The sequence below is a fragment of the Sciurus vulgaris genome, assembly GCF_902686455.1.
Source record: "Sciurus vulgaris genome assembly, chromosome: 8".
Lineage (NCBI taxonomy): Eukaryota > Metazoa > Chordata > Mammalia > Rodentia > Sciuridae > Sciurus > Sciurus vulgaris.
Genome location: NC_136468.1, coordinates 123,660,094 through 123,686,011, shown reverse-complemented (window position 1 = coordinate 123,686,011; position 25,918 = coordinate 123,660,094). Strand labels below are relative to the sequence as shown.

At 40.5% G+C, this 25,918-nt stretch overlaps 1 protein-coding gene across 1 annotated transcript in view; it reads left to right on the top strand.

Annotated features, from left to right (window-relative positions):
- PI4KA (phosphatidylinositol 4-kinase alpha) overlaps positions 1-25,918 on the top strand; it is a 146,897-nt gene that overhangs the window by 48,283 nt on the left and 72,696 nt on the right. Inside the window, exons 8-19 of the mRNA XM_079152131.1 lie at positions 4,904-5,052; positions 7,950-8,015; positions 10,238-10,334; positions 11,998-12,189; positions 12,804-12,904; positions 13,594-13,723; positions 14,640-14,772; positions 15,907-16,002; positions 16,367-16,550; positions 16,997-17,100; positions 19,246-19,414; positions 21,356-21,406. Coding sequence (XP_079008257.1) covers positions 4,904-5,052; positions 7,950-8,015; positions 10,238-10,334; positions 11,998-12,189; positions 12,804-12,904; positions 13,594-13,723; positions 14,640-14,772; positions 15,907-16,002; positions 16,367-16,550; positions 16,997-17,100; positions 19,246-19,414; positions 21,356-21,406 — 1,472 coding nt within the window. The remainder of the gene's footprint in view (positions 1-4,903; positions 5,053-7,949; positions 8,016-10,237; positions 10,335-11,997; positions 12,190-12,803; positions 12,905-13,593; positions 13,724-14,639; positions 14,773-15,906; positions 16,003-16,366; positions 16,551-16,996; positions 17,101-19,245; positions 19,415-21,355; positions 21,407-25,918) is intronic.

Genomic DNA, 25,918 nt, shown 5'->3' with positions numbered 1-25,918 from the left:
CATATGAATATCCAGTTTTCCTAGCACTATTTGTTAAAAAGACTATATTTCTCCAATGTATGTTTTTGGTGCCTTTGTCAAGGATCAGATGACTCTGTGTGTTTGTCTCTGTGTCTTCTGTTCTATTTGTCTATGTCTGTTTTTTGTGTCAGTGTCATGCAATTTTTGTTACTATAGCTCTATAATGTAATTTGAAGTCGTCCAAGTATTATGATGTCTCCAGCATTGTTTTTGTGGTTTTTTTGTTGTTGTTGTTTTGTTTTGTTTTTTGCTTAGAATTTCTTTGGCTATTCCGAGTCTTCTCGGAATTTTAGAACTGTATTTTTTCTGCAAAGAATGTCATTGGTATTTTGATGGGGATTACAGTGAATCTATAGATGGTTTATAGTAATATGGCTATTTTAACAATGTCTTCAGTTTCCGTCTTCAGTGTTTTATAATTTTCATTGTAGAGGTCTTTCACCTCTTTGGTTAGTTGGTTTTTTTTTTTGTTTGTTTGTTTTTGTTTTTGTTTTTTTTGTACTAGGGATTGAACCCAGAGGCACTTAACCACTGAGCCACATTCCTGGCCCTTTTTTTTTTTTTTTTTTTTTTTTTTTTTTTTTGGGTGCTAGGGATTGAACCCAGGGCCTTATGCTTACAAGGCAAGTGCTCTACTGACTGAGTTATCTCCCCAGCCCCCCTGGCCCTTTTTTATATTTTATTTAGAGACAGGGTCTCCCTGAATTGCTTAGGACCTCACTGAGTTTGTGAGGCTGACTTTGAACTCAGTTCTCCTGCCTCAGCCTCCTGAACCACTGGGATTATAGGCATGCACCACCTCACTTCCTTGGTTAGATTTATTCTTAGATTTTTCTTTTTTCCCCCCAGCAAATTAATTATTGATATACAGGAAAACTATTGATTTTTATATTGACTATGTATCCTGCTACATTGCTGAATTTGTTTATTAGCTTTAGAAGTCTTCTGGTGGAGTTTTTTGAATCTTCAAAATATAGGACCATATAGTATCTGTGAACTGACAATTTGGCTTCTTTTCTTCTATTTATATTCCTTTTATTTCCTTTTCTTGCCTAATTGCACTGGCTAAAATTTGAAGTACTGTGTTGAATAGGATTGGTGAGAGTGGACATCCTTGTCTCATTCCTGATTTTCAAGGAAATGCTTCCAGTTTTGCCCTATTGAGCATGATATTGGCTTTTGTTTGTCATATATTGCCTTTATGATATTGTGGTTAAATTCCTCCTATCCCTAGTTTTATCATCACAAACATCCAGAAATCCAGGGGATCATTAGGGATTATTTTGAAAACCTATACTCTAATAAATGAGAAACTCTAGAAGAAATAGATAAATTTCTAGATAACATATGGACTCCTCAGGTTGTACCAAGAGGATATAGAAAACCTAAACAGGCTAATAACAAGCTAATGAGATTGAAGTAGTAATAAAAAGTCTTCCAACAAAGAAAAGCTCAGGACCAGATGGATTCTCAGCCAGATTCTACCAGGCCTTTAAAGAAGAGCTAATGCCAATTCTCTTCAAAATATTCCATTAAATAGAAAGGAGGGAATACTCTCATAATCATTATAGGATGCCAGATATCAAAGTCAGTTAAGAAGATATTAAGGAAAAAGAATACAGACCAATATCCCTGATGAACATATATCTAAAAATTCTTAATAAAATATTAGCAAATCATATTCAATAACACATTAAGAAGATTGTACATCATGAGCCAAGTTGATTTCATTCTAAGGATGCTAGGATGGTTCGACATCTGCAAACCAAATGTAATTTACAACACAGATAAGATTAAGGACAAAAAGCACAGTCATCTACATAGATGCAGAGAGAACCTTCAACAAAATTCAATACCACTCATTTTAAGAATTATTATTACTATTTGTAGCGGGGTATTGGAGTTTGAATCCAGGGGTGCTTACACACTGAGCCACATTCCCAGCTCTTTTTATTTTTTATTTTGAGACAGAATCTTGCTAAGTTGCTGAGGTTGTCCTTGAACTTGAATTCCTCCTGCTTCAGCCTTCCAAGTCACTGGGATTATAGGCATGGGCCACAATGACAGGCGAGAATTATGTCTTAAAAGCATAATTTTTAAAAATATTTTTAATTGTAGATGGACACATTGCCTTTATTTTGTTTATTTAGGTGTTTTTTTTTTTTTTTTTTTTTTTTTTTTTTAATGTTCGTGCTGGAAATTGAACCCAGTACCTCACCCATGCTAGGTGAGTGCTCTACCACTGAGCCACAATCCCAGCCCTTAAAAGCATAATTCTAATCCTTTACTTTCACCTTAACTTTCAGTAATACCCTGTCACAGAAATCCAAGATCTTAGGTCTTTGGTTCTTCTAGTTCCCACACTGGCTCAGCCACGTATCACTTTGTCTTCATCTCATGTTGTCTTTTTGAGAAGTGCTCTCTGATCACACTCTCCTTCCTCGTCTTAAACTGTCTGTTCTCTCCCTCCCTTCTTTTCTCATTTGTCTGCCAGTTCTTACACTGCCCCTTCAGAAGTACTGTTACCATGTCCTTCTGTTGTTCTAGGTTGTTGGTTTGTATCCATTGGTAGTACGTCAACAGTGTTGTACTATGTTATGCCCCACTTTGACACAGTTGGGGCTAACTTCAACTCTGCTTTTTCTGTTTCTCTAGTACTTGAGAAAGACTTAAAATTTATTATTGGGTTCTTTATAGATTGATATTGTTGGTCACTATTTACTATGAAAACATTATAGACTTATTTTCTAATGATAAGTTTTCTACTAATGTGTTTTAATAATGGACTCTAATTATTTGCTTTTGGATTCATATTTATCAGATGACTCAATGACTTTTTGTTTTGACTTTTTTCCTTCAATTTTTTTATTATGGTGAAATATACACCATAATATTTCCATAATGGAAAAAATTGCCATCTTTTACCATTTTAAGTGTACAGTTCAGTGGTGTTAAATTTATCGTTAATATTGTGTAACCATCAACCAACCCTCCCATCTATCTTCAGAAATGTTGTTTATCTTGTAAAACTGAAACTCTGTACCCACAATGCCCCATCTTCTCCTCATAGCTCTTGGCAGCCAGTATTCTACTGTCTGTATGATATTGACTACTCTTAAGTACCTCACAGTAGTAGGTATTTTTCTTTTTGTTTTTAAATATTTTTACTTATAGATTAACATGATACCTTTATTTTATTTATTTATTTTTATTTGGTGCTGAGGATCTAACCCAGTGCCTCATGCATGCCAGGCAAGCACTCCACCACTGGGCCACAATACCAGTTCCTGACTTTTTTTTTTTTTTTTTTTTTTTTTTTTTTGTTGTAGATGGACACAATACCTTTATTTATTCTTTTATTTGTTTTATGTGGTGCTGAGGATTGAACCCAGTGCCTCACATGTGCAAGGCAAGCACTGTACATTGAGCTACAACCCCAGCTCCCAGTATTTGTCTTTTTAAAATTTTTTTTATTTTTAGGGCTGGGGTTGTGGCTCAGTGGTGGAGCACTTGCCTCACATGCGTGGGCACTGGGTTTAATCCTCAACACCCCATAAATTAATAAAATAAAGGTATTGTGTCCTAGTTGTAGATGGACAGAATACCTTTATTTTATTTATATATTTATTTTTATGTGGTGCTGAGGATCAAGCCCAGTGCCTCATATGTGCTAGGCAAGCATTCTACCCCTGGGCTACAACCCTAGCCCCAGTATTTGCCTTTTTGTGATTGGCTTACTTTGCTTAATTGTTCTAATTTTGAAACTTCTAGTAGTGTGCATTTTTGTACTATTTGGTAACAAAACATTTTTGATGCCCTATGGACCTCAAACTTTTAACATCTCTGAACCTTTAAAAAGGTGTCATTCTCTGGATGGTTGTGGCACACACCTGTAATCCCAGCTACTCAGGAGAATTGTAAGTAAGTTCAAGGTCAGTCTGGACAATTAGTGAGACTTATCTCAAAATAATTTTTAAGAGGGCTGGGGTGTGCCAAGTGCAGCAGCATATATACTTGTAATACCAGTGGTTCAGGAGGCTGAGGCAGGAGCCTCAGAGTTCAAAGCCATCCTTAGCAACTTAGTGACACCCTAAATAATTTAGCAAGACCCTGTATCTAAATGAAAAATTTAAAAAGACTGGGGATGTGGCTTAGTGGATAAATGTTCTTGGATTAAATACATGGTATCAAAAAAAAAAAAAAAAAGGCATAGAGTGTAGCTCACTCATGGAACTTTTGCCTAGCACATATGAGACCCTGGGTTCAATTCCCAGTACCCAAAAAAAAAAAAAAAAAAAAAATAGCTGCTCAATCTTTTTCTCCCTTTACATTGAAGTTACATTATCTGGGTTGAAAGTATTATGACATGATACATGATCACATCTGAGTCTTTGATACGCAGCCTTTACCTCTTAATTAAAAAAAAAAAAAAAGTCAAGGATCTGTGTGTGATGGCACATGCCTATAATCTCAGCCAGTCAGAGGCTGAGGCAGAAGCATTGTTAAGTTTGATGACAGCCAGCAACTTAGCAAGACCCTATTTCAAAATAAAAAATAATTGAAAAAAGAGGACTGGGGGATGTCGCTCAGTGGTAGAGCACCTCTGAGTTCAGTACCACAAGAAAAATATTTAAAAAATAAAAACAAGCAAGGAATTGGTATATAAACAAAGTAAAAAAAAATTTTTTTTTTTTTTTTTGGGGCGGTGCTGGGGATTGAACCTAGGACCAGGCCTTGTGCTTTCAAGGCAGGCACTCTACCAACTGAGCTATATCCCCAGCCCAAAATCTATGTTTTTGTTGGTTGTTAGGAGAATCTGGTTGAGGAAGTATCCAGGTTATATGTGCTCGTAGGTAACTTTCCCTTTTTTCTTTCTTGCCAGCCTCCTGTCTGCCGGATGGGACTACTCTGGAGCCCGAGTACTACTTCTCCACTATCAGCTCCAGTTTCTCAGTCTCTCCTCTGTTCAATGGCATCACCTATAAGGAGTTCAGTATTCCCCTAGAAATGCTTCGGGAACTTTTAAACTTGGTAAGCAGAGCACTAATGGATTAAAAACAAACAAACAAACAAACAAAAAACCAAAAAACTGACCATGAGATATCAGTGAAATTGCCAGGGATGGAAGCCCATTTTTCTTTTCTCTTTCTTTTTCAGTACTGGATATTGAACCCACAGCTTTACCACCAGCCCTTTTTATTTTTTGAGACAGGATCTCACTAAGTTGCTGAGGCGGGCCTCAAATTGTGATCCTCTTGCCTTAGTTTCCCCAATTGCTGGGATTACAGATTATAGGTGTGGACCACTATACCTTGGAAGCCTGTATTTTTTCAGAGGAGAAGTACTTGGGAGCAAATGTAATTCAGATTTAGGATTTTTGGGGGCTTTTGGAATTTAACATATATGTAGTGGGATATTTTGAGGATGTGACTCAAGTCTGAGCATGAAATTCATATGTATTTCATAAATACTTTATACACACAATCTGAAGATAATTTTATACAATTTGAGTTTTTTGTTTTGAGATATGATCTTGGTGTGTTGCCCAGGATGGCCTTGAACTCCTAGGCTCAAGTATTCCTTCTGTCTTACCTCCCAAAGTACTGAGACTAAATGCATACCACTGAACCCGGCTTGTATAGTGTTTTTAATAATTTTGTGTGACTCATTACATGAAGTCAGGTGTGGAATTATCCATTTGTGGCAACATGTTTGTGCTAAAAATGTTTCAGATTTGGAACATTTCAGATGTTCACAACAGGATGCTCAACCTGTGCCAGTATTTCCAAGTACAATTTAGAAGTCATGAATTTGCAGATTAAACAAGGAAGAAGGGTAGCATTTATAAAATCATTGTGTATGATTTAATCCTTGCAGGAAGCATGTACAGGAGGCACCAACATCCCCATTTAGAAGTAAAGAAATCATTGTCAAGTTCATCAAGGATATTCAGACCAGTCAGGCTTAGTTCAAGGATTCAGATTCCACTAAGTCCAGTGCTTTTTCAATTATACTTGACTCTAGAGGTACAGTTTTGAATTACACAGAACTATAGCCAGATTCAGCGACCCTTAAGTTCTTACTTTAGAACTGTGTGGTTCAAGACAGATTTGAGTGGGTATGAATGACAACATCATTGAGGAGAGATTCTAAAGATCAGATATTCTGTTTTGAAAATGAGGAAATGAAAACACTAAAACATGTACCAGAGAGAGCAGCCATCTGACTGCTATGTGGAGGTGAATAGAAATCACTTGGAAAATGGCGTTATTTAGACTGAAAACGCAAGAAGATATTAAAACATAGGTGACAGAGGGTGGGTACAGCTCAGTGGTAGAGTACAGGCCCTACATTTGATCACCAATACCGTAAAACAAAACAAAACCAAAAACCCTACGGGGTAATTAAAAAGGATGGAGTCATAATGAATTGCTCAATGGCTTAGTTTGGCTTTTATTTTGTTTGTGGTAGGGATTGAACCCAGGGGCATTCTACCACTAACCTACATCCCCAGCACTTTTTATTTTTTATTTCAAGACAAGGTCTTTTCTGAGACTGACCTTGAACTCCAGATACTCCTGCCTCAGCCTCCCAAGATGCTAGGATTGCAAGCATGAGCCACTGCACAGACCCCTAGGATGTTTTTGAAATTCTGTCCAGAAGGAATTTTCTATAACTGCTTCTCAGTGTGGATGTCCCAGGCAGAATGGTGGCCCTAGTGGGCCAGGGCCTTCACAGATGGCTCTTCCTTGTACCATGTCAGAAATCCTGATTAAAGCCTAAATGTTTCATATCCTTTCTTGGGGGAATTTTTTTTCAAGATATTTTAACTTCGTAAATATTAGGTTTTCTCTGGGGAGTTTTTATTTATTCTGGTATGTTATTATTTATGTATTTTGAAAATGACCTTCATCATGTATTACAGTTGTAAAGGTGGGGCAGTTTATCAAATGATTCTGTAGCTGACTGAACAGTCTGTTCCTATACTAAATTCTATTTAGAGAACAGAGGAAAATAACTGCTTCTGTTTGATACTTAGCTGGATATGGTGTCATTTACCTGTGATTCCAACTACTGCAGAGTCTGAGGCAAGAGGATTACTTGAACCCAGGAGTTCAAGACAAGCCTGGCCAACATGGCAAAGCACAATCCTATCTTAAAAAAAAAAAAGTTAGAAAGTACAAATGGGTGCCTAGCTTTGGGGTTTTGGAGTCTAGGGATGTAGCTTAGTGGCGGAGCACTTGATTAGCATGTGCAAGTCCCTGTACCAACAAAAAGGAAAATAAAATGGAATTCAAAATTGTGATGTGCAGTCCAGTTTAAGAACTTAGAAATCTTCAGAACTGCCAGTGCACCAGGACCTAGGGAGGAAGGGAGAGTCCTCAGTGACTGAGGACTGGCTGGGAGGGTGTTCCGCATGTCTGAGAAGGAATTATTGGAGGATATCACACAGATATGCTTGTTAACTGTGAATGGATGAAATGTCAACAGTGCCTGGAATCTGAACACTTTCACATCCTAGAGATGGAAATATAATGGCAAATTTGAGGAAATTGGTTCTTTTCCTTTGTTTTTAATGTCATTCCTAAATAGGGTAAGAAAAGAAGTCCCAAGTGATACCACAAGTAAGGGGATTTTGTACATATAGTTTGACTTATAGCCATAATCTGTATGTTGTTGGCCTGTTATTTTCATTGTATTTTTCACCACATGAGTTCATATGTTTTTTTGTTTGTTTGTTTTGTTTTGTTTTGTTTTTATGCTGGGGATCAAACTCGGGGCCTTGAGTATGCTAAGCACATCCTCTACCACTGAAATACACCCCCAGCCTTACTTTCTGAACCTTATTTGCACTTTGGTAGAAAGAGCTAGTGTTCCTGTCTCTTTTGTCACGTCAATTGCTTCATGAGATTTTGTCTTCCTGATAGGTAAAGAAAATCGTTGAGGAACCTGTTCTCAAATCCTTGGATGCAGTTGTAGCCAGTGTGATAGAGGTATGTCCCTTCTGAGGGCATTACTACAAAATCAGCCTAATTTAAACATCTAGAGGGAGAAAGCGGAAAGATTCATGTGGGGGTTGGAGTGAAAGGGATTAACAGTTTTTAGCTTAATTTAACCATAGTTCCATGTAATAACAGCACACCTGCCACCTGAGCCCCTGTTCTATACTTGGCTCTTTTAAATATATCACTTCACAGTGCCCCTGACAAGTAGTTGTTTTACTCTGTTTCATAATTGGAAGGTAGAGGTTCACGGGGTTAACCAGTGTGCTCGCATCAAATACTGTGGGAGCTTGGAGTCCAGCTTGTGTCTATGACTTTTATTTTCCTTTCTCCTTTGGTACTTCCATAGCTTCTCCAAGCTGAGAACTGTACTTCATAGGCACAGTATGCCCTGACTTTTAAGTTAAGGGGTGTGTATCTGGGGAACTAAAGCCCATAACTTTATTTTTTAAAATCATTACTGGGAGTTCTTAAAAACTCAGGAAACATTTGAGTCAGGCCCCCTTTGAGTATGAGTTTCTAGAGTGGTTGTTGTTTTCTAGGCTGATTATTGTCATGAGGGTATGCCAAACACAGATTCTTATTTAAGCCTATTGTGCTTTTTCTCTCCTGATTCTGAGATGCATAGTACTTAATGTTGCTGGGGCTCGGGTTTGAAATGGGGAAGGAACTTCCAGGGACCAAATCTTAAGTTACAATCTGATACTTGCTACCTTGCAGGTTGTAGTCCTGCCCACGAACTTTGAACTGAACTTGCAGTCTTTGAGGCCTCTTGGTGTCTCTTGTCTGAGTGGTCATGTATGACTAAGGGCAGGCTAGGGAGACCAGGACTAAGAGTTAGCCAGGGCAGTCTGACAGAGACTTGTTGGGACTATATTCCACCTCTAATGAAGATCTTCATTTTGGGTCCTAAGGGTAGAGTTGAAGCTCAATGGGGATTCCTTTTAAGGCTTGTGTTAGGGTTGCAAAGGGAAGCCTGGTAAATTGGGACTCTCTACTGAAGCAGAGTGTGTCTGGTATTTTTGTTTTCCAATTTGAGTTTTAGTATAAACATCCATTTGAAAAAATGGTTTTATGTCTACAAAAAAAACCAAAGATGTTTGACATGTTGGCTTAGTGTTACTATAATATATTATTAATTCATAATCACTAGTGGTTTTATGTGCTTATTATGTGCCAGACACTATAAAATTTTACTCACTGACTCTTTGAGTCTCCCAACAATCTGTAGTGTACAAAAAGGAAACTGAGACTTAACGGACTTAAGGAATTTAGGGTACATAGCTAATGAGTGCTAGAGCTGGGCTGCGGATATTGGGTGGTGGGACTCCAAAGCCTCAGACTTCACACTTGCATTATCTAAATCTCTGGAGTCAGATCCCTGGGTGATGTCAACTCTCCCAGTCTTATTTCTTCATCCATGTCCTGCAAGGGTGTTATATGAAGCCTTTGTGAGGTAATGTCCATAAAGCCATTATTGTAGAGCCCATCAACAGCACTTGGTTAATTATTAATTAATATCAGGGCGCACCTGAAAGCTGGCATGCTTCTTACACCCTCTTCATCATTCTTGTGTTCTTCATGTGACTTTTGTCCCCTCTAAGGGATTCTCCTGTCCTCTAGCCTTGCACAGTGTACGCCTCCCCATCCACTCTCCTCTGGCCCCTTTAAATTGTTATAGTACAGATGTTAAGGAGATGTTAACTTAATTCATTAGGGCTTGTGTGAAATTTTTCCCCACCGCTGCCTTTCTGATGAGATTGCTAAAGAATAATTCAAAATGAATTTAATTATAAAATGTGAGTTGAATCTGAAGTTGCCTTAGCTGTAGTGTCTACCTATAGAGTGATGGGCAGAATTTGATTCCTTGGTTTGGTAGCCCTCTATCTTTTCCCGCTTCCTCTTCCCATGTCCCTATTCAGGCCATTGATTGTGAGCTGTCATGGATAAGAAGGGCAGTTCTTTTGTTAAGGGTATAAATGGTTGCTCCCTGTAGGCATCTCTGCACTGCATGAGCCTCCTCATTCTTTGGCCTCATGCTTAAGAGGGTGGAGAGAGTAATTAAAGTTTCTGAGTAATGAGTCATGATAAGTAGTTGTTCCATTTTGATTGCTAAGTAATGAATATAATAGTCTGCAGGGACTCTGCATACAAGGCAAGGGGCATCAGAAGAGAATTTCTGCTCTGTGATCACTTGCCCTTTTCCTCTGCAGGCCAACCCCAGTGCTGATCTCTACTACACAACCTTCAGTGACCCCCTCTATCTGACCATGTTTAAGATGCTGCGTGATACTCTATACTACATGAAAGGTGAGGACCATTGGCACGTGTGTGTGCATGCAGGAGGATGAGCTCCTCAACTGCCATTACAGACTGGTGCTTGCTTTCTGCTGGGGCACTTAAAAAACAAACACAAAAACTGGGCACACTGGCCCACAACTGTAGTCCCAGCTGCTTGGGACTACTTGAACCTGCAAGTTTGAAACCAGTGTGGATAACATAGCAAGATCCTATCTAAAAAAATAAAAAACAAAATAAAGAAAATATCACACATATGAGCAACATGGTTACATGACTGAAATTTTAGGGAAGAAGCAAATAAGAAAAATAAATCTGACCATGACCTAAGGACCCTATTACTAGGAATGATGGCTTCTTTGGTGGGTTTATTTCCTAAGGCATTTTTCAACACATACATATTATATACATATATATATACAATATATATATATACAGACATATATATATATTGTCTGTTTTACTCATTTTACACATCTGATTTAGACATTTTAAAAATTTTTTTTAAAAAAGGAAATGAGGGACTTACAATCACTTAACTCAGATAAAATATCTTAACTAGTTTGGCATGCACATACAAAATATTTCACTGAACTACATCACAGCCCTTTTCTACTTTTTACACAGTCTCTAACTTGCCAAGACTGACTTTGAATTTGCAATCCTTCTGCCCCAACCTCCTGAGTAGCTTGTAATCATGTGCCAGCTCTTTTGCACATTTTAAAACCATTTTTTTCTACATTTTTCCCTCACACTATTAAATGTTCTTCGTAAACAGGTTTTTATGATCACGTGATAGTCTTTAATACAGATATGCCTTAATTTAACCATTCCTCATCTGATTCTGAGGACTATGGGAAATCTAGTCTGTCAGAACCACAGCAAGGGTTTGGGTTTATGTGGGAGAGGATCAAGGATGACTAAGCCTGGCTTCACCTCCAAGAGCCCTCAAGTTCTCCCTTTCACCCAGGCTATGTGTTGCTGGCTTCCTCAACTGGTCTGGCTTGTGCCTGTCACAGTAGTTGCCTTGAATTTTCCTGGCCCCATGGATAAGAATTTGAAAAGTCTACAAACTCTGGGGAGTCCAAAGATCTAGGGGATTTTCCTCAGCCTCCAAGCACTTTTTTTTTTTTTTTCCTTATCTGGTAACTGATAACCTTTTTGTTTTGTTTTGTTTTGTTTTTTACTATTGTAAAGTACTTCCTATTGTCAGTTGAATCAGTTCCTGTGATTACACATCCCTTTTATGTGTTTTAGGTTTTCGTATATTGATTGCTTAAAACAAAGCTTGGTGGATTGGGGATGTAGCTTATTGGTAGAGTGCTTGCATAGTATGTGTGAGTTCTGTGTTCAGCACCACTGAAAAACAACTAACCAACCACAACAACAACAACAAATAACAAAACAAAACAAATAACAAAACAAAAACAAAGTAAGAATTGAAAAAGCATGGCTTAAACTTCCCTGGAAATTATAATTTCGTATGGCTGCCAGGTGGTTTGCATATGGAGCACTATTGTGCATCTTTTCCTGGGTGTTCTTGAAACCACAATAGCCAACATCAAATGTTACCCTTCTTTTTGTTAGAGAGGGAAAGGCCATAACCATTGACAGCCACTTCTTGTTTTCCAATTCAGTTTTGTTTCTAGCTATGACACTTCCCACTTTCCCACAGACCTCCCTACTTCCTTTGTGAAGGAGATCCATGATTTTGTGCTGGAGCAGTTCAACACAAGCCAAGGGGAGCTCCAGAAGATTCTACATGATGCAGATCGGATCCACAATGAACTGAGCCCCCTCAAACTGCGCTGCCAGGCAAATGCTGCCTGCGTGGACCTTATGGTGTGGGCTGTGAAAGATGAACAGGGTGAGCCTAAGCTGCCTGTCTGGGATCACAGACTGACTGCTTTCCTTGCCCTGTGAACTCTAGGTTCTTCCTCACAAGAGCTTCCCAAAATGACTTCTAGAATTTTTTGCTCTGTTACTAGCATAGGCAGTCACATTAGGAGTGGCCACCTTCTGGGCATGTACAGAGCTGGGCATCAGCTTCTGCTGTGGGCTGAATATCTGCAGTTCTGTCCTAACAGTGTAGGACACTAGATCTGAAAGGAAGGGAAAGCCCAAAGCTACAGGACCTGTGTGTTCTTTTGGCAGTTTTTTGCCAGTTCTTTAGGCTTTTCTATGAAGAGGTAGGTGCTCAGATCTGGAGGATGTGGAGTTTGTTCAGGGTAGATGTGGAAATGGGAAGTGTTCTTGCAGAATGGAACACTGTAGAATGAGGGCTTAGGACAAGCAGAGAAGATGAAGTCATGCATAGTACAGGATACCTTCCTCCAAACTCATTCTGGTGTGGCCTCCTACTCACCTTGCAACAAGTGTGTCTCTGGGGCTTAATTAAAATTTATGATTAACAATGAGAGACTATTTTGTAAATCTTGGACTTTGATGATTATTTGTACCCTCCTCTGGTTTTGAGTTAAGGTGCAGAAAATCTTTGCATCAAGCTGTCTGAGAAGCTGCAGTCTAAGACATCCAGCAAAGTCATCATTGCTCATTTACCCTTGCTTATCTGCTGCCTGCAGGTCAGTCTCATTTAATGTATGAAATACTCAATTCCTGTCCACAGGGCATCCTTCTTACCTGTTCAGGCTATGGTTGATTGTCCAGCAGCAGAGACAGACTGTGTAGTCTGAGCTTTTGTCTTAAGTACTTTTACTAGATCCTGTTGTGGACACAGTTCATCACTGAGTGTGGGCTGCCCCCTACAGGATGCCAGGGACTTTTGCAAGTGGCATCCAGGAGCAGCTTGCCTTGAAGAGGGCCTTCCTTTATTGTGAAGCTACTCTGTATCTGCTGGGCAATGCCCAAGGCCAGCAGATGAAGAGCTGTGTACACGTGCCATAGGGCTTCACAAGAAGGAGGCATATTCACCCACAGTACTTGGTCTGGCTCTGCTGAGACTCTTTACTTGATGCAGTTCCCACCACCTCCATACCTGCCATTGTTTAAAAAGCATATTTTGTATCCTTTCTCCCTTAATTTGTTTCCAAAAAAAAAATGAGTACATATTAACAATATATATTTACTTTGGGTGGGAAAGAGTAAATACCATCCTACTTCCTTGTCTTTGCCTTATGGGCGGGTGGCCTCTGGGAGCTTTGACCTTGGAAGTTTTTGTCAAACTTGGGCATTGGAAGGTTTGAGCATCTCACTGTTTGGGGACTTCTCAGATGGTTTCTTTCAGGCTATGTGACAGATTGATGTGTTGCAGGGTTTGGGCCGCCTATGTGAAAGGTTCCCAGTGGTGGTACACTCAGTGACACCATCCTTGCGAGACTTCCTGGTCATTCCATCCCCAGTGCTGGTGAAGCTGTATAAGTACCACAGTCAGTACCACACAGGTAATAGACAATTATAGCTGATGACTTGTTTCTAGCATCTAGTCCCTATCTGCCCTTGAAGCCCTAAAAAAAGGGGGGCCAAATATGTGTGATCCCTACATGAATTCAGTGACTCCAGTTGAACCTGTTCCTCCTCCATGCCTTTCCTTCTGTCTTTTCCTACATGTCCCACACTATCCCTGGTTTCAGACCTTTCCTCTCCCTGCCTCCTTGTTCTGTCACCACCAAAGGCCCCTTCTAGTTCCATTTTCTTTTTGGCATCTTCTCTCACTGAGATAGCCTACAGTGAATCCTGCATGCCCCGGTGTTGGGCTAGGGAGCTTTTGCATAGCCACATCTAATCCCCACTGTGCTGGGGACAGTGGCTCAGAGCAGATCTAGCAATATAACAATAATTAACATTAAACAGCTGCTGTGCAAGAGATGCTAATGTGTACTCCTCATCCTACTTGTAAAGGTGGACATTGATATCTTCTCCCTTCAGATGACAATACCCAAACTCTGATTAGTTGAAAGATCTCCCCCTTTCCTCATAATGGGAAGGGGGTCTCTCAGGCCCCCACTGTCACACTTGTCTCTATCTTTACCTTTGTGCATATTACTTAGATCACTCCCAAGGACAGAACTGTGCTTTACTGACCATCAGAACTGCATTTATGAGGGTGTTTATCAATACTTCTGAATGATTTATTAAGCAGTTGCTGGTTTCCTGCTTAATCAGTTTGCAACCTAAATATTATTCCTTTTGATTTAAGCTTGTTATTTTCATCCTTCCTGTCTGTCTCAGACTTTGTTTCTGAAATGTTTGGTCAGTTGTTATCAGAGTACTTTCTTTTACAAGATAAAAAACTTGGTTTTTGAATATCAAAGAACAAGATGGACAGTGAACCAAACAGATTTGAATTTTTTAATTTAGTTGCTGGCAATGATATAAAAATCAGTGTCACCAATGAACATTCTGAATCGACCCTGAATGTCATGTCGGGCAAGAAGAGCCAGCCCTCCATGTATGAACAACTCCGTGACATCGCCATTGACAACATCTGCAGGTGGGAGGCTCTGAAGATGGAGGTTGGACCTGGGAAGAGGGAAAACTGTTTCAGATAGAGACCAACTACAAAATAAGGAAGTTTTAAAGTTTCTGATTATTTTAAAACTACACTTGGGGCTAGGGTTGTAGCTCAGTGGTAGAGCACTTGCCTAGCATGTGTGAGGCATTGGGTTCCATCCTCAGATACTTGCTGTGTGAACTCTTGTTCTCCCAACTCAAGAACCAAATACTTCCTGATTTCCATGAAAATGTCTTTCCCTCTCAGAAGCCAAATTAGTACAGTAACTCAGCTCTTTGTCAGACTCACGTTGTTCTCTGACACTCTCGCTTAGGAGCCAAATAAGTATGGAGAACAAGACACACCTTTAAGATATTATGTTCTTTCAAACTTGATCACTACCTCTGCATAATGTGGCAGAAGCTAAGGGAACCAGGTTTGCTAAAGTAACTTTGGTGATAGGAATGTATTAGCTTTAGAAACTACTGCTGCCCATTTTATCCTTGTACAGTATAAAAATAGATAAATAAAACAAAAATAAATAAATAAATATTTAAAAGAAGATTTTGTATTTTAGGGGATTTTTAAATTTCCCAAAGCTTTGCCCAATTGCATAAGCATTTCTCTTTACCATTAAAACCTTGATAGTGTCTAGCTCAGTGGCAGAATTCATGCTTACTTGGCATTAGCCCTGATTTCAATTCCCAGCACCAAAAAAAATTTTTTTTTTTAAATTCAAAACTCTTGATGTATCATTGCAATATTCTTATCTATCCTGGAACCATCTAGCTTTTGAATGAGTCACTATAACTTTGTTAAGTCACTAAAACTTTTTTAGGAAATTTAAAAATGCAAATAGGGTGAGTACAGTATTCTAAAGAAAATGGTTTTGGGCAAAATAATGAAGTTATTGTTTCTAGCTGAGATATTTTATCAAGTGGACAAAATTTACAGTAATTCTTTGAATTCGTTCTACATAATGATTTTTTTTTTCATTCAGATTTCTGGGATAGAAAATTTAGAGTAGTTATTTAAACATTGTAAACCTGAGAAAGGAAAAAAACAAAACAAAACTGAAAAGCTCCATCTTATCATTTTGATGACTAACGTCACATGGATTTCCTTGATCCTCAGATGCCTGAAGGCTGGCTTGACAGTGGACCCAGTGATTGTGGAGGCCTTCTTAGCCAGCCTCTCCAACCGACTCTACATCTCTCAGGAGAGTGACAAGTATGTTCCTGTCGCTCAGGGGCAGCTGTTCTCTGTGGTCTTGGCACCCAGCATTGTACATGTCTGAGTCTCTTTTCTGGTCACAGTGTAGGCATGCATTGGGTTTGTCACAGGTTTAAGGTGAAATCTACATCAGAATGTTCATCCTGAACAACTGTGTGAGTAGAGAAATATCATTGTCCTCCCAACTACTGCTTGGGGCTTTGTCTTTCTGCTGGTAAAGAGCAGCAGGTAGTCATTTTCAGATGAATGCTCTACTGAGACTGTAGTGAAATCAAGGTCTGGATCATAGCCTCTGCATTTTGTTTCATTACTGCATACCAGAGGACTATTCATCAACTGCTTCTGTTCTTTCCTTCTGTAGGGATGCTCACTTGATTCCCGACCACACCATCCGAGCCTTGGGACATATTGCTGTGGCCCTACGGGACACCCCAAAGGTCATGGAGCCAATTCTGCAAATTCTGCAGCAGAAATTCTGCCAGCCCCCCTCACCCCTTGACGTACTCATCATTGATCAGCTGGGCTGCTTGGTTATCACTGGAAATGTAAGGAAGGCCCATACAATGAGGCCAGAGCCATAAAACCCACTAATCATGTGCAAACTTAATTAACCTCCTTTGACTATATGAAATGTAAAATTATAGAGTAAATTTTCCTGGCACCTGAGCTAAATACTTACAACTATTTCAACACCAAATAGTGAGTATAATAATATAGTGGTTCCATGAGTGTTGGAGAAAAAGAGGTTTAAACTAATTTCTTGTCAATGTAAATGTCATAAAATAGAATTTGAATTGAAACATTTCCCTTTTAGCTTTAAATTTGAAGTTTGCTTAAAGTTTTATAAATGGATGCTCATGAAGGTATTTTATGGTCCTTGAGATTCTAGAGCTTTCCCCCAGCTAATGACAAGAGGGACCTTCTCCCATGTTCGGGAAGGGTCTCATGAAGGAGTCATGACATGATGACAATGCCTCTTGCTCTCTTCCAGCAATACATTTATCAGGAAGTGTGGAATCTCTTCCAGCAGATCAGTGTAAAGGCTAGCTCAGTTGTGTATTCAGCAACCAAAGATTACAAGGACCATGGCTACAGGTAATGCTTTTGCACCTTGCTGTTGCTTTGGATTCTGACAGCATTTAACTCCCTTTGAAAATGTGAGGTTTGGTGATTTTTCCTTTAATTTTTTTTTTTTTTTTCTTAAAAAAGCACTACATGCTACGAATAAGTGCACAAGGTGGGAAAATGAAAAGCCAACCACTACCACTACCACATAGATCACTGGATATCTCAGTGCACCATAGTCCTATCCCTTCTTCCTTCCCTCTTCTAAATAGGCCCAAACTGCACATCCTTGTGATCTGCTTTTTTCTTTTCTTTTTTTTTTGAGCAATACATCAACTGTGCCATAAATGTTTCTCTTCATATCACCTTTTAATAGCTGCCTAGCATCCCATTGTATACCTGTGCTGAGATTTGCCTAACCAACCCCTAGTTTGAATGTTAGGTAGTTTTCTGCCAATAAGTGCTGTATTGAATTACCAATAGCTATATATCAGAGCATCATTGATGTTTTCCTTAGGTTCGATTCAGAGAAGTAGGATTTGGAAGGGTGTAAGGGAATAGGCATTTTATGTCCTTGAACATTTTATTTTGTTTGAAACCCAACCAGTTTTCCCTGGAAGACTGAGATGCTTCCTTTTCTTTTCCTTGCCCTTGCCTGGGAATTCCTTGAGGAAGGGACATGTCTCTCCATGTTTGGAGGGTCTTACAAGAGTTTGTCACATCAGCAAAAGAGAGGGAATGGGAGGAAGGGAAGTCAGACAAGAACAGGAGGTTGGCAGAGGGAAGAAGAGAATCCCTATTGATGTCCTGTTCTCAAGCTCCTCTCTTCCTGACCATTAAATCCAGACCTCAGAGATTCTCTCCAAGTCAGTTTAGTGGTCAGTAGTGTAACTTCATGACCTTAGAAGATGCCCAACCGTTTTGTTCCTCTCTTTTCTCTCCTGCCAAAGAAATCCTATCTCCAGTTGTATTGGTAAATAAGATTGTGTGTGTGAAAGCTCTCCATTGTTGTGAGCATTTGGCTTTGTTACACAGTCGATCCTCCAAAGGTGCAGATTCAGCATCTGCAGTTCTGGGAATTGAATGTTGAACCTGGAATGCTTTACCATTGAACTACACCCTCAACCCTTTTATTTTATTTTGAGACAGGGTCTTACTAAGTTGCCCAAGCAGGCTTCAAACTTGTGATCCTCCTGCCTTAGCCTCCTAAGTAGCTGGGATTATAGGCATGTGCTATGATGCCCAGCATAGAGCAACTTCATTGCCATCAAAAATGAGTTATCCTCTTCCTCACCAGTGGAAGCATTTGCTGACCTTTATTTGCCCTTGACCAACCAGGTATATACCTAACTAACTAGGAAAGGAATACCTTTTGTTATGGCTACTGTTTTTTCTATAATTTCTGGAGACTAGACAGTGTTCTCAGTGCTTCACGTGGTGTTTAATTCCTTTACTTCTACTTTTGCTCAGGAAGAAACTGAGACTCAAAGACAATTGATAAACTCAGGGGTATGCAGCACGGAACTGTCAGAGTCTGACTGCCTTCAGGGCCACAGAAACCTACAAGCCTCACTGATTTGTGGCATATGGCTGAAGGGGCAATGTCAGACTAATATCCAGTATTTATGTGGTGCTGGCCACTATCCTGAGGCAGGTGATCCCAGGACCCTTGAGCACTTCCTGAGTGTTTGATATGGCTAGTATTAACATCAGCTCTGGAGTAGGGGGAACTCTGGAGAGATGCTGATCATCAAGTAAATATTTTATGGGTAGTAAATGATGAATTAAGACTCTTGGTGATTTGAGGGGGGAAAAGCAGAGCTCAAGCAAGAATTGCCTGGGGTGAGTATTTCCATGTTCAGCTGTGCAATAGACCCTGGATATTCAGAGGAAAGTGTTGTGAGCCCTTTTTGGGTTTCTAATGTGCAGTTTCTTGGAACTTAGTCCCTTAGAGTCCCTCAGGGCACCTCAAGACTGCAATCATTTCTACAGCAGTTCACTTTCTTTTTGGGGTTGTTAGTCTGTCACAAAGATGGCATGTTCATCACCTCTTGAGAGTTCTTTGGTTCACAGCATGATAAGATTAACCTATTGTCACCTTGCTTTACCCCTGCAGCTCCATACCCTGAACATAGTCGCCTAGTTATGGCTGTTATTTTGCTCTTTTCCCCTCAGGCACTGCTCCCTGGCGGTGATTAATGCCCTGGCCAACATCGCAGCCAACATCCAGGAGGAGCACCTTGTGGATGAGCTACTCATGAACCTACTGGAGTTGTTTGTGCAACTGGGGCTGGAGGGGAAGCGAGCCAGTGAGAGGGCGAGTGAGAAGGGGCCTGCACTGAAGGTAGGAAGGAGGTGGCTACCACTTGCCTTCCCTACCAGTGCCTCTGTCCTGCTGACTAGGACTGAGTCTTGAGGCATTGTCTTGGTTGAAACATGGTGCTGACTTTGTTAAGTGATTTAAATATATCTGGAGAATGCAAGAAACAAGGGGGTGGGGTTCAATCTCAAGAATGGCTGACAGGAGTTGGGGAGAAAATGACTTTCTTATCAGATTACATCTGGCTTATGACAGTCACTCCCCCAACCCACATGACAGCATGCAGCCTAGCATGGCCTTCTTCCTAGATGCCTCTCCCTTCTCTTATCTATTCTGAAGTAGGGGGTGAGGGAGAGGACTGTGGCTGCCCCTAGGAATACTTTAAGGGCTAATCATTGGAGCACAGTGACAGCATGAGAAGGGCCAGATTTGACCTAATCTCAGGCCATCCTAAGCAGGTCTTCTGGGACAGACAAAATGGCATGTCTTAAATTCCTAAGTAGACTGATTGGGGGTTGGTCAAGGCAGGGAAGGCCTCTTACCCCATAATCTCCCCATTGACATTTTGTGGTCACCAGGCCCTCTACTGTATTTCCACTTTCATTGTCCTTTGTAGTTTACTATTCCCCTGTCCAGTTACTGTTCACCTACTATATGCCAGATTCTTTCTAGCACAAGTTAGCCCAGTGTTTCTGTAAAGGGCTAGATTTAAACATTTTGAGCTTTGCAAACCTAGAATGGTTTCGGTTAACAAGGGACATTTTAGACTGGAAAGGTTAGAAATGCCTCTGTGAGGAGGTGACATTTGAGTTGACAATGGCATGAAGAAGCCCTACATTGAAAATCTGGCTGAGAGAGTGGCTAGTAGAAAAGAGATTGTAAGACCTTGGCCCTGTTTCAAACTTGCTCTGCTGAGCCCCCTGACAGTGATTTAGTGACTGATTTCTCAAGTCTCCCAGGATAGTGCACAACTGAGACCATTCCAATGCACAGGAGACAAAGCATCTCTTGCATCCAGCAGAGTCCCAGACGTCAGGATGTAGGCTAAGCAATTGAGAAGGCAGAAACTATAATGTATCAGAGGCCTTCTTTCCCCTGGGATTTGGACCTCAGTGCCCCCAAAGGACACCTGGGACCCACGGCTGCTCCCATCTGCCTCATTTGTCAGAACTCTTGGTATTTATTTAGTACCTCCTTCACTACTGTGGGTTGTGCCATGATAGCAAATGCAGGGATCCCCTTTGCTATCCACTGAGCTGGATACAAAGCCTTGAATTCTAGTCTTTGAAAAGTAGTTCTTGCTTACTGACCAAGTGGTGAATAATTGTTTATTGAGCAGCTGCTGAACTTTTCCCTCTGGGACAGGACTTCTGTAATAAGGGCCACCTGGAGTAGAAGTGGTAGATAGTGCTAGCAAATATACCATCCTGTTGATTTCTTATTACCTGAGATTGAATTGTAGCATGCTCTTAAATCCTGACTCTTTTTCCTTCTTTTATGTGAGGATTCAACCCAGGGCTTCATGCATGGTAGGCAAGCACTCTACCACTGAACCACATTTCCAGCCCATGATTTTTTTTTTTTTTTTTTTTTTGGTGTTGGTGGGAACTGAAACCAGGAGTATTCTACCTCTGAACTACATCTACAATCCTTCTTTTTGTATTTTTTTTTTTGAGACCACATATAAGTTGTTCAGGCTGGCCTTGAACTTTGTGAACCTCCTGCCTCATTCTCCCAAGTATCAGGGATTGCTGTGATATTTGCCACTAATTGATGACAACCAAGCAGTAAGGATTACAGGCAAGCACCACTGTGCCTGGTTTGGATGAGCATCTCTATACTTCTCTTTGTGTACATATCTCTGATCATTTCTTTTAAGATTAGGGAATTACAGGTTTATATGACACTGTGTCATTTTTTAAGTAAGTACATACTCTTTGGTGACACCAATTCTATTCTTTCTAGGCTTCTAGCAGCGCGGGGAACTTGGGAGTACTCATTCCTGTAATAGCTGTGGTGAGTATTCATTAATCTGATGGTTTAAAATTCCAGGTACTGCACTCATGCACAGTTTATTTCTTAGAAATATGCTGTATTGAGATCCCAGTGATTCTGTACATGTAGCTAGTTCAGCCACCACTAGCTCTCCTTGACAGCCCTAGAGGTATCACTCTTTCTCTGTGCCCTGTCCAAACTTCCTCTGCCAACTTACCTGGGAACTTGCCTCAGTTTCCCTCTTGCATGACACCAAGGTCTTGGCCTAACTCTGTTCGTATCCTATATTATGACCTGCATTGATGCCTCTGACCAGTGCTAGCCCAAGATTTGTTTCCATCCCTTCATCAGCCCCTTTCTATGAGATGAGGTCTGGAGTCCTCTTGTTGGTACTTAGGCTATGGAGCTGTAGCCCCAAGTTTTTTCTGGAAGCCATTGTTAGCACACTGGCCACAGGCCCTGTGTCTTGTCACATTAGTACCAGGGTAGAGACCTCATTTCCATCTTAATCTTGTTTCAGTCTGTGTCGGTTTTTTCCAAGATAACCTTTGTAGAAGTGGTTTTTCCTGTTCTTAGTGTTTCCCAGCTCCAGGCCTGAGCATGGGGCCCCATGTTCTACTATTTTTATCCCTTATACTCTTTCTTCCATTTAACCAACCTTCTAGTCTTCCCTAATCTGCCTACCAGCTTTTTCCCATCTCACTCTACCCCAAGTAGTTGGGGTTTAGAGCACTTAGTTAACATTGTGTACTAGAGGGGCTCACGCGACTGCAGAGCTGCAAGGGATAGCTTAGGGGTGAGAAGGTTGGGCAGGCAGGTGGAGTAATACACCCAGAGATGCCTCTCCCCATCTTAGTGAAGCATTTGTGTTCTATACCAGTCTTGAGTGTTCATCATTCCAAACCTGGGGACTCCTAGGCAATCCAGTTTTAGCATTATTAATCTTTAATAGTAAAATGTCATATATTGCATTTTGTAAAACAGCCTGCTTCCAAGTCACCTTTCTTCCGTCTATATATTCCTTTCCTCTCCAGCCCCTTCTTTCAGCAAGTGACTGATTCAGGATAAGGAGCAGGGTCTACATTAGGATAACTCTTCTTCCTGAGTGTGTTTGAGGGGACAGGAGTTGGGCCTGCAGCACTATGAACTTTAACTGCTTGTCTCATGGTTTTGTACAGTTCCCTGGAAACCTGACCACCTCTTGCAGCCTTGTGGGGATATCAGGTTTGCTGAGGACTCTCTGTAATATAGTAGTATGGTATTCTTCATCAGCACCTACATTGGTTAATTTTTTAAAATATAATTTTTTCCATCATATAATCAATGTTGACTAGTGCCCAGTTGTGTTTTATTTATTTATTTTTTGGTACTGAAGATTGAACCCAGGGGCACTCTAACACTGAGCTACATCCCCAGTCCTTTTTATTTTTGTTTTGAGGCAGGGACTTGTTAAATTGCTGAAGCGGTCCTCGAACTTGCAGTTCTCCTGCCCCAACCTCCCAAGTCACTGGAATTATAGGCATGTGCCACTATGCCTGGCTCAGTTGTGTTTTAAAGTGGCATTATTGTGGGCCTTCTCGGGGCATGGATGGAAAATTTGATGGACATCTCCCCTGTTAGAGGGGAGATAGGCCAGGCCTCCTCCACAGAGGAGTAAAGTTTAGGTAGATAGGGAGAATGTTCAGGGTGTCTTTCAATCTGTGAGTTCAAGAATCTTTGAACATGAGAATTGTGCCCACATTCCTGTTTAGGTTTTCTATTTTAATTGTTCTTGTTTTGTTTTGGTACTGGGGATTGAACCCAGGGCATTTTACCACTGAGCTACATTTCAGGTCCTTTTTTTTATTTTTGAGACAGTATCTTACCAAATTGCTGAAGGTCTCACTAAGTTGCTGAGGTTGACCTGGAACTTGTGATCCTCCTGCCTTGACCTCCCAGATTGCTAGTCATTTATAGTTTAATAAGTGCGTACAAGAAATTTGCCAGGGGCACTTTGTACCTTTGGGGAGCAATGATGAATGAAGTTGGCTGGAAGCACTTGGGTTTTAGGATCACAAGGGCTGGAATTGGACTCCTGGTCTGGCATGTAGAACCCTGCAAGAGCTCCTGAGCCTCTCCCCAGGGTCAATGTAGGCATAACCATTATCAGTGACAGTTCAGAAAATATACATACTCAAATGCCTGCTCACCTGATCTTTTACATGAATAGAATAAGTATTGTATTTTTAACAAAAAGTTAATGGTTATATTATGGGGGAGGAAACAAATATTTGATTTTATTGCTCAACAAAGAGCACAGGGACCATAGGTTCTTGCATTTGCTTTGTGGTTACCCCTTGAACCTTCTGGTAGAAACTGATTTCCAAAGAGGTTTTTTTTTTTTTTTTGCACTTTTTTATTCTTTAAGTGAAAGATGTGCTCTCTTTTCCACCTTTGGTGACACTGTCTCAAATTACTTTGTTGAGTAAAAGGGCCAGTGGATATGGGACATGAAGGCTGGGTTTTGGCTTTAATGCAGCTGTTTACTTCTCAGTGTCCTTGGGAACCTGGAGTCACTGGCAGGTTGGGTCATGTGAACTCTGAGACTACTTCTTGTTTATATTTAGTGATCTTTGTTTTGAAATTTTGTGAATATAGTATTCTTTCAGAAATATCATTAATTAAATTGATTTTTTTTGTTGTTGTCTAGCCCATTGATAAGCTAGACAACAAATGAAAAAGTTATTTCATACTTAGAGACCTCATCACTCCATTGTGACAAAGTAGTGGTTTAATAAGATCTGTCCCTTGCTCAGAAAACATTACTTTTTGTAGATTAGTATTTTCTGGACCATGGAACCTTTTGAAACCTGTACATTCACTTTCCATAGAAATGCCTATATCTGGGCTGGGGATGTATCCTAACCCAGTGGTAGAGCTCTTGCCTAGTAAATATAAGGCCCTGGGTTCAATCTCCAGCAACACACACACACACACACACAAACATATTCTCAAGACTCTGCATTTTACCTTAGGAAATTAAATGGGACAAACCTATCCAGGGCCTCCAGTTAGAACTCCTTGTTGAGATACTCTCTTAGATTAAGGCAGAAAATCCTGACCTGGCTCTTGCTAAACACCCATCACTGATCTAGACCTTTTATAGACATTAATGTAGATGTCAGAGTCAGATTTCAAACCCAGGCAGCCTGGCTCAGATCCTGTGCTCTGATTTAATACTCTACTGCCTTGAGAAATGAGTGGACTGGTTTCTGTAAGAGGGAATTGGAGGGATTCCAAGTGAATATGAGTGAACAAAAAACAGAGACAAGAGGGTTCTGACCTGTGCAGGAGTATGAAGGAACCCAGACAGGCTGAAGCAGAGGTAGGGCAGAGTAATTGAAAGTGACGTGGTAAAGGGCTAAATACAGAGGGTTTTGTGTGTTTGTTTTGAGATGAAGTCTGCTATATTGCCCAGGCTGGCCTTAAACTCCAGGACTCAAGCAATCCTCCTGCCTCAACCTCCCAAATAACTGAGACTACAGGTACACACTACCATGCCCAGCTTTTTAAGACAGAATTTTTAAGACAGAATTTAGAAATGGGAGGAGTAATAACTTCACATCATTGTACAACCACAAGAATGTGAAGTTATATTTCATATATGTATGATATGTCAAAATATATTCTTCTGTCATTTATAACTAAAAAGAACACTTTTTTTAAGAAGGATGGGGATGTGGTTCAGTTGTTTGAGAGCCCCTGGGTTCAATCGCCCGAATCCCCCCATCAAAAATTAAAGAAATGGGAAGAATAAGAGGAACCAGCAACAAGATAAAAAATATAGGATAAGTATCAGAAAAGAACAGTATTAAAGCACATTGGAGAAGGAATGGAATAATTGGGTCATCAGCTCTGTCAGGCTTCATCAAGAGACTGAGAGGGTATTATGGGAAGTTTTGGTCTCTACCCTGATCTGTTCTTTTCTCCGTAGAGTGCTGGAGCAAGGTCTGGTATAGAAGTTGTAAAGAAAACAGGTGAGGAAAGTTAGCAAGGAAAAGTAGGCTCCAGGTCCCAGATGTCTAGGTTTGAATCTAGGTCTGGGGCAAATCACTTCCCTTCTGTGAGCTTGAATTGCTTCCTCAGCTATAAAAAGGAGGTGATACCAGTGCACACCTCCTAGAGTTGGTATGAGTTCTCAGCAAGATCACCCATGCAGTGGCAATGCCTGCATTCCCTTTCTGCTGCTTCCTTACTGGCATTAGCCTCATCTGATCAAACGTCTTTTGTGACAACACTCCTTGGGTGACCTTGCAGGCAGGCCAGCCTATTCTTGAACCCCAGTCCTACCACATACTGCAGCTGCATTGTGGGCAGGTTTCAGAACCCTTCGATCCTCATCTTCCTCACTTGAAAAGAGGGGAAGGTAAAATTTCTCCTGCCAGGCTGTGGGCATTACAATGAGATGACCTACACACAGAACTTGTGACTGCTGCTCTTGTAACAGTGATGGTCCCCTAATTGAAGGCTCACCATAACTCTTGAATTCTGAGC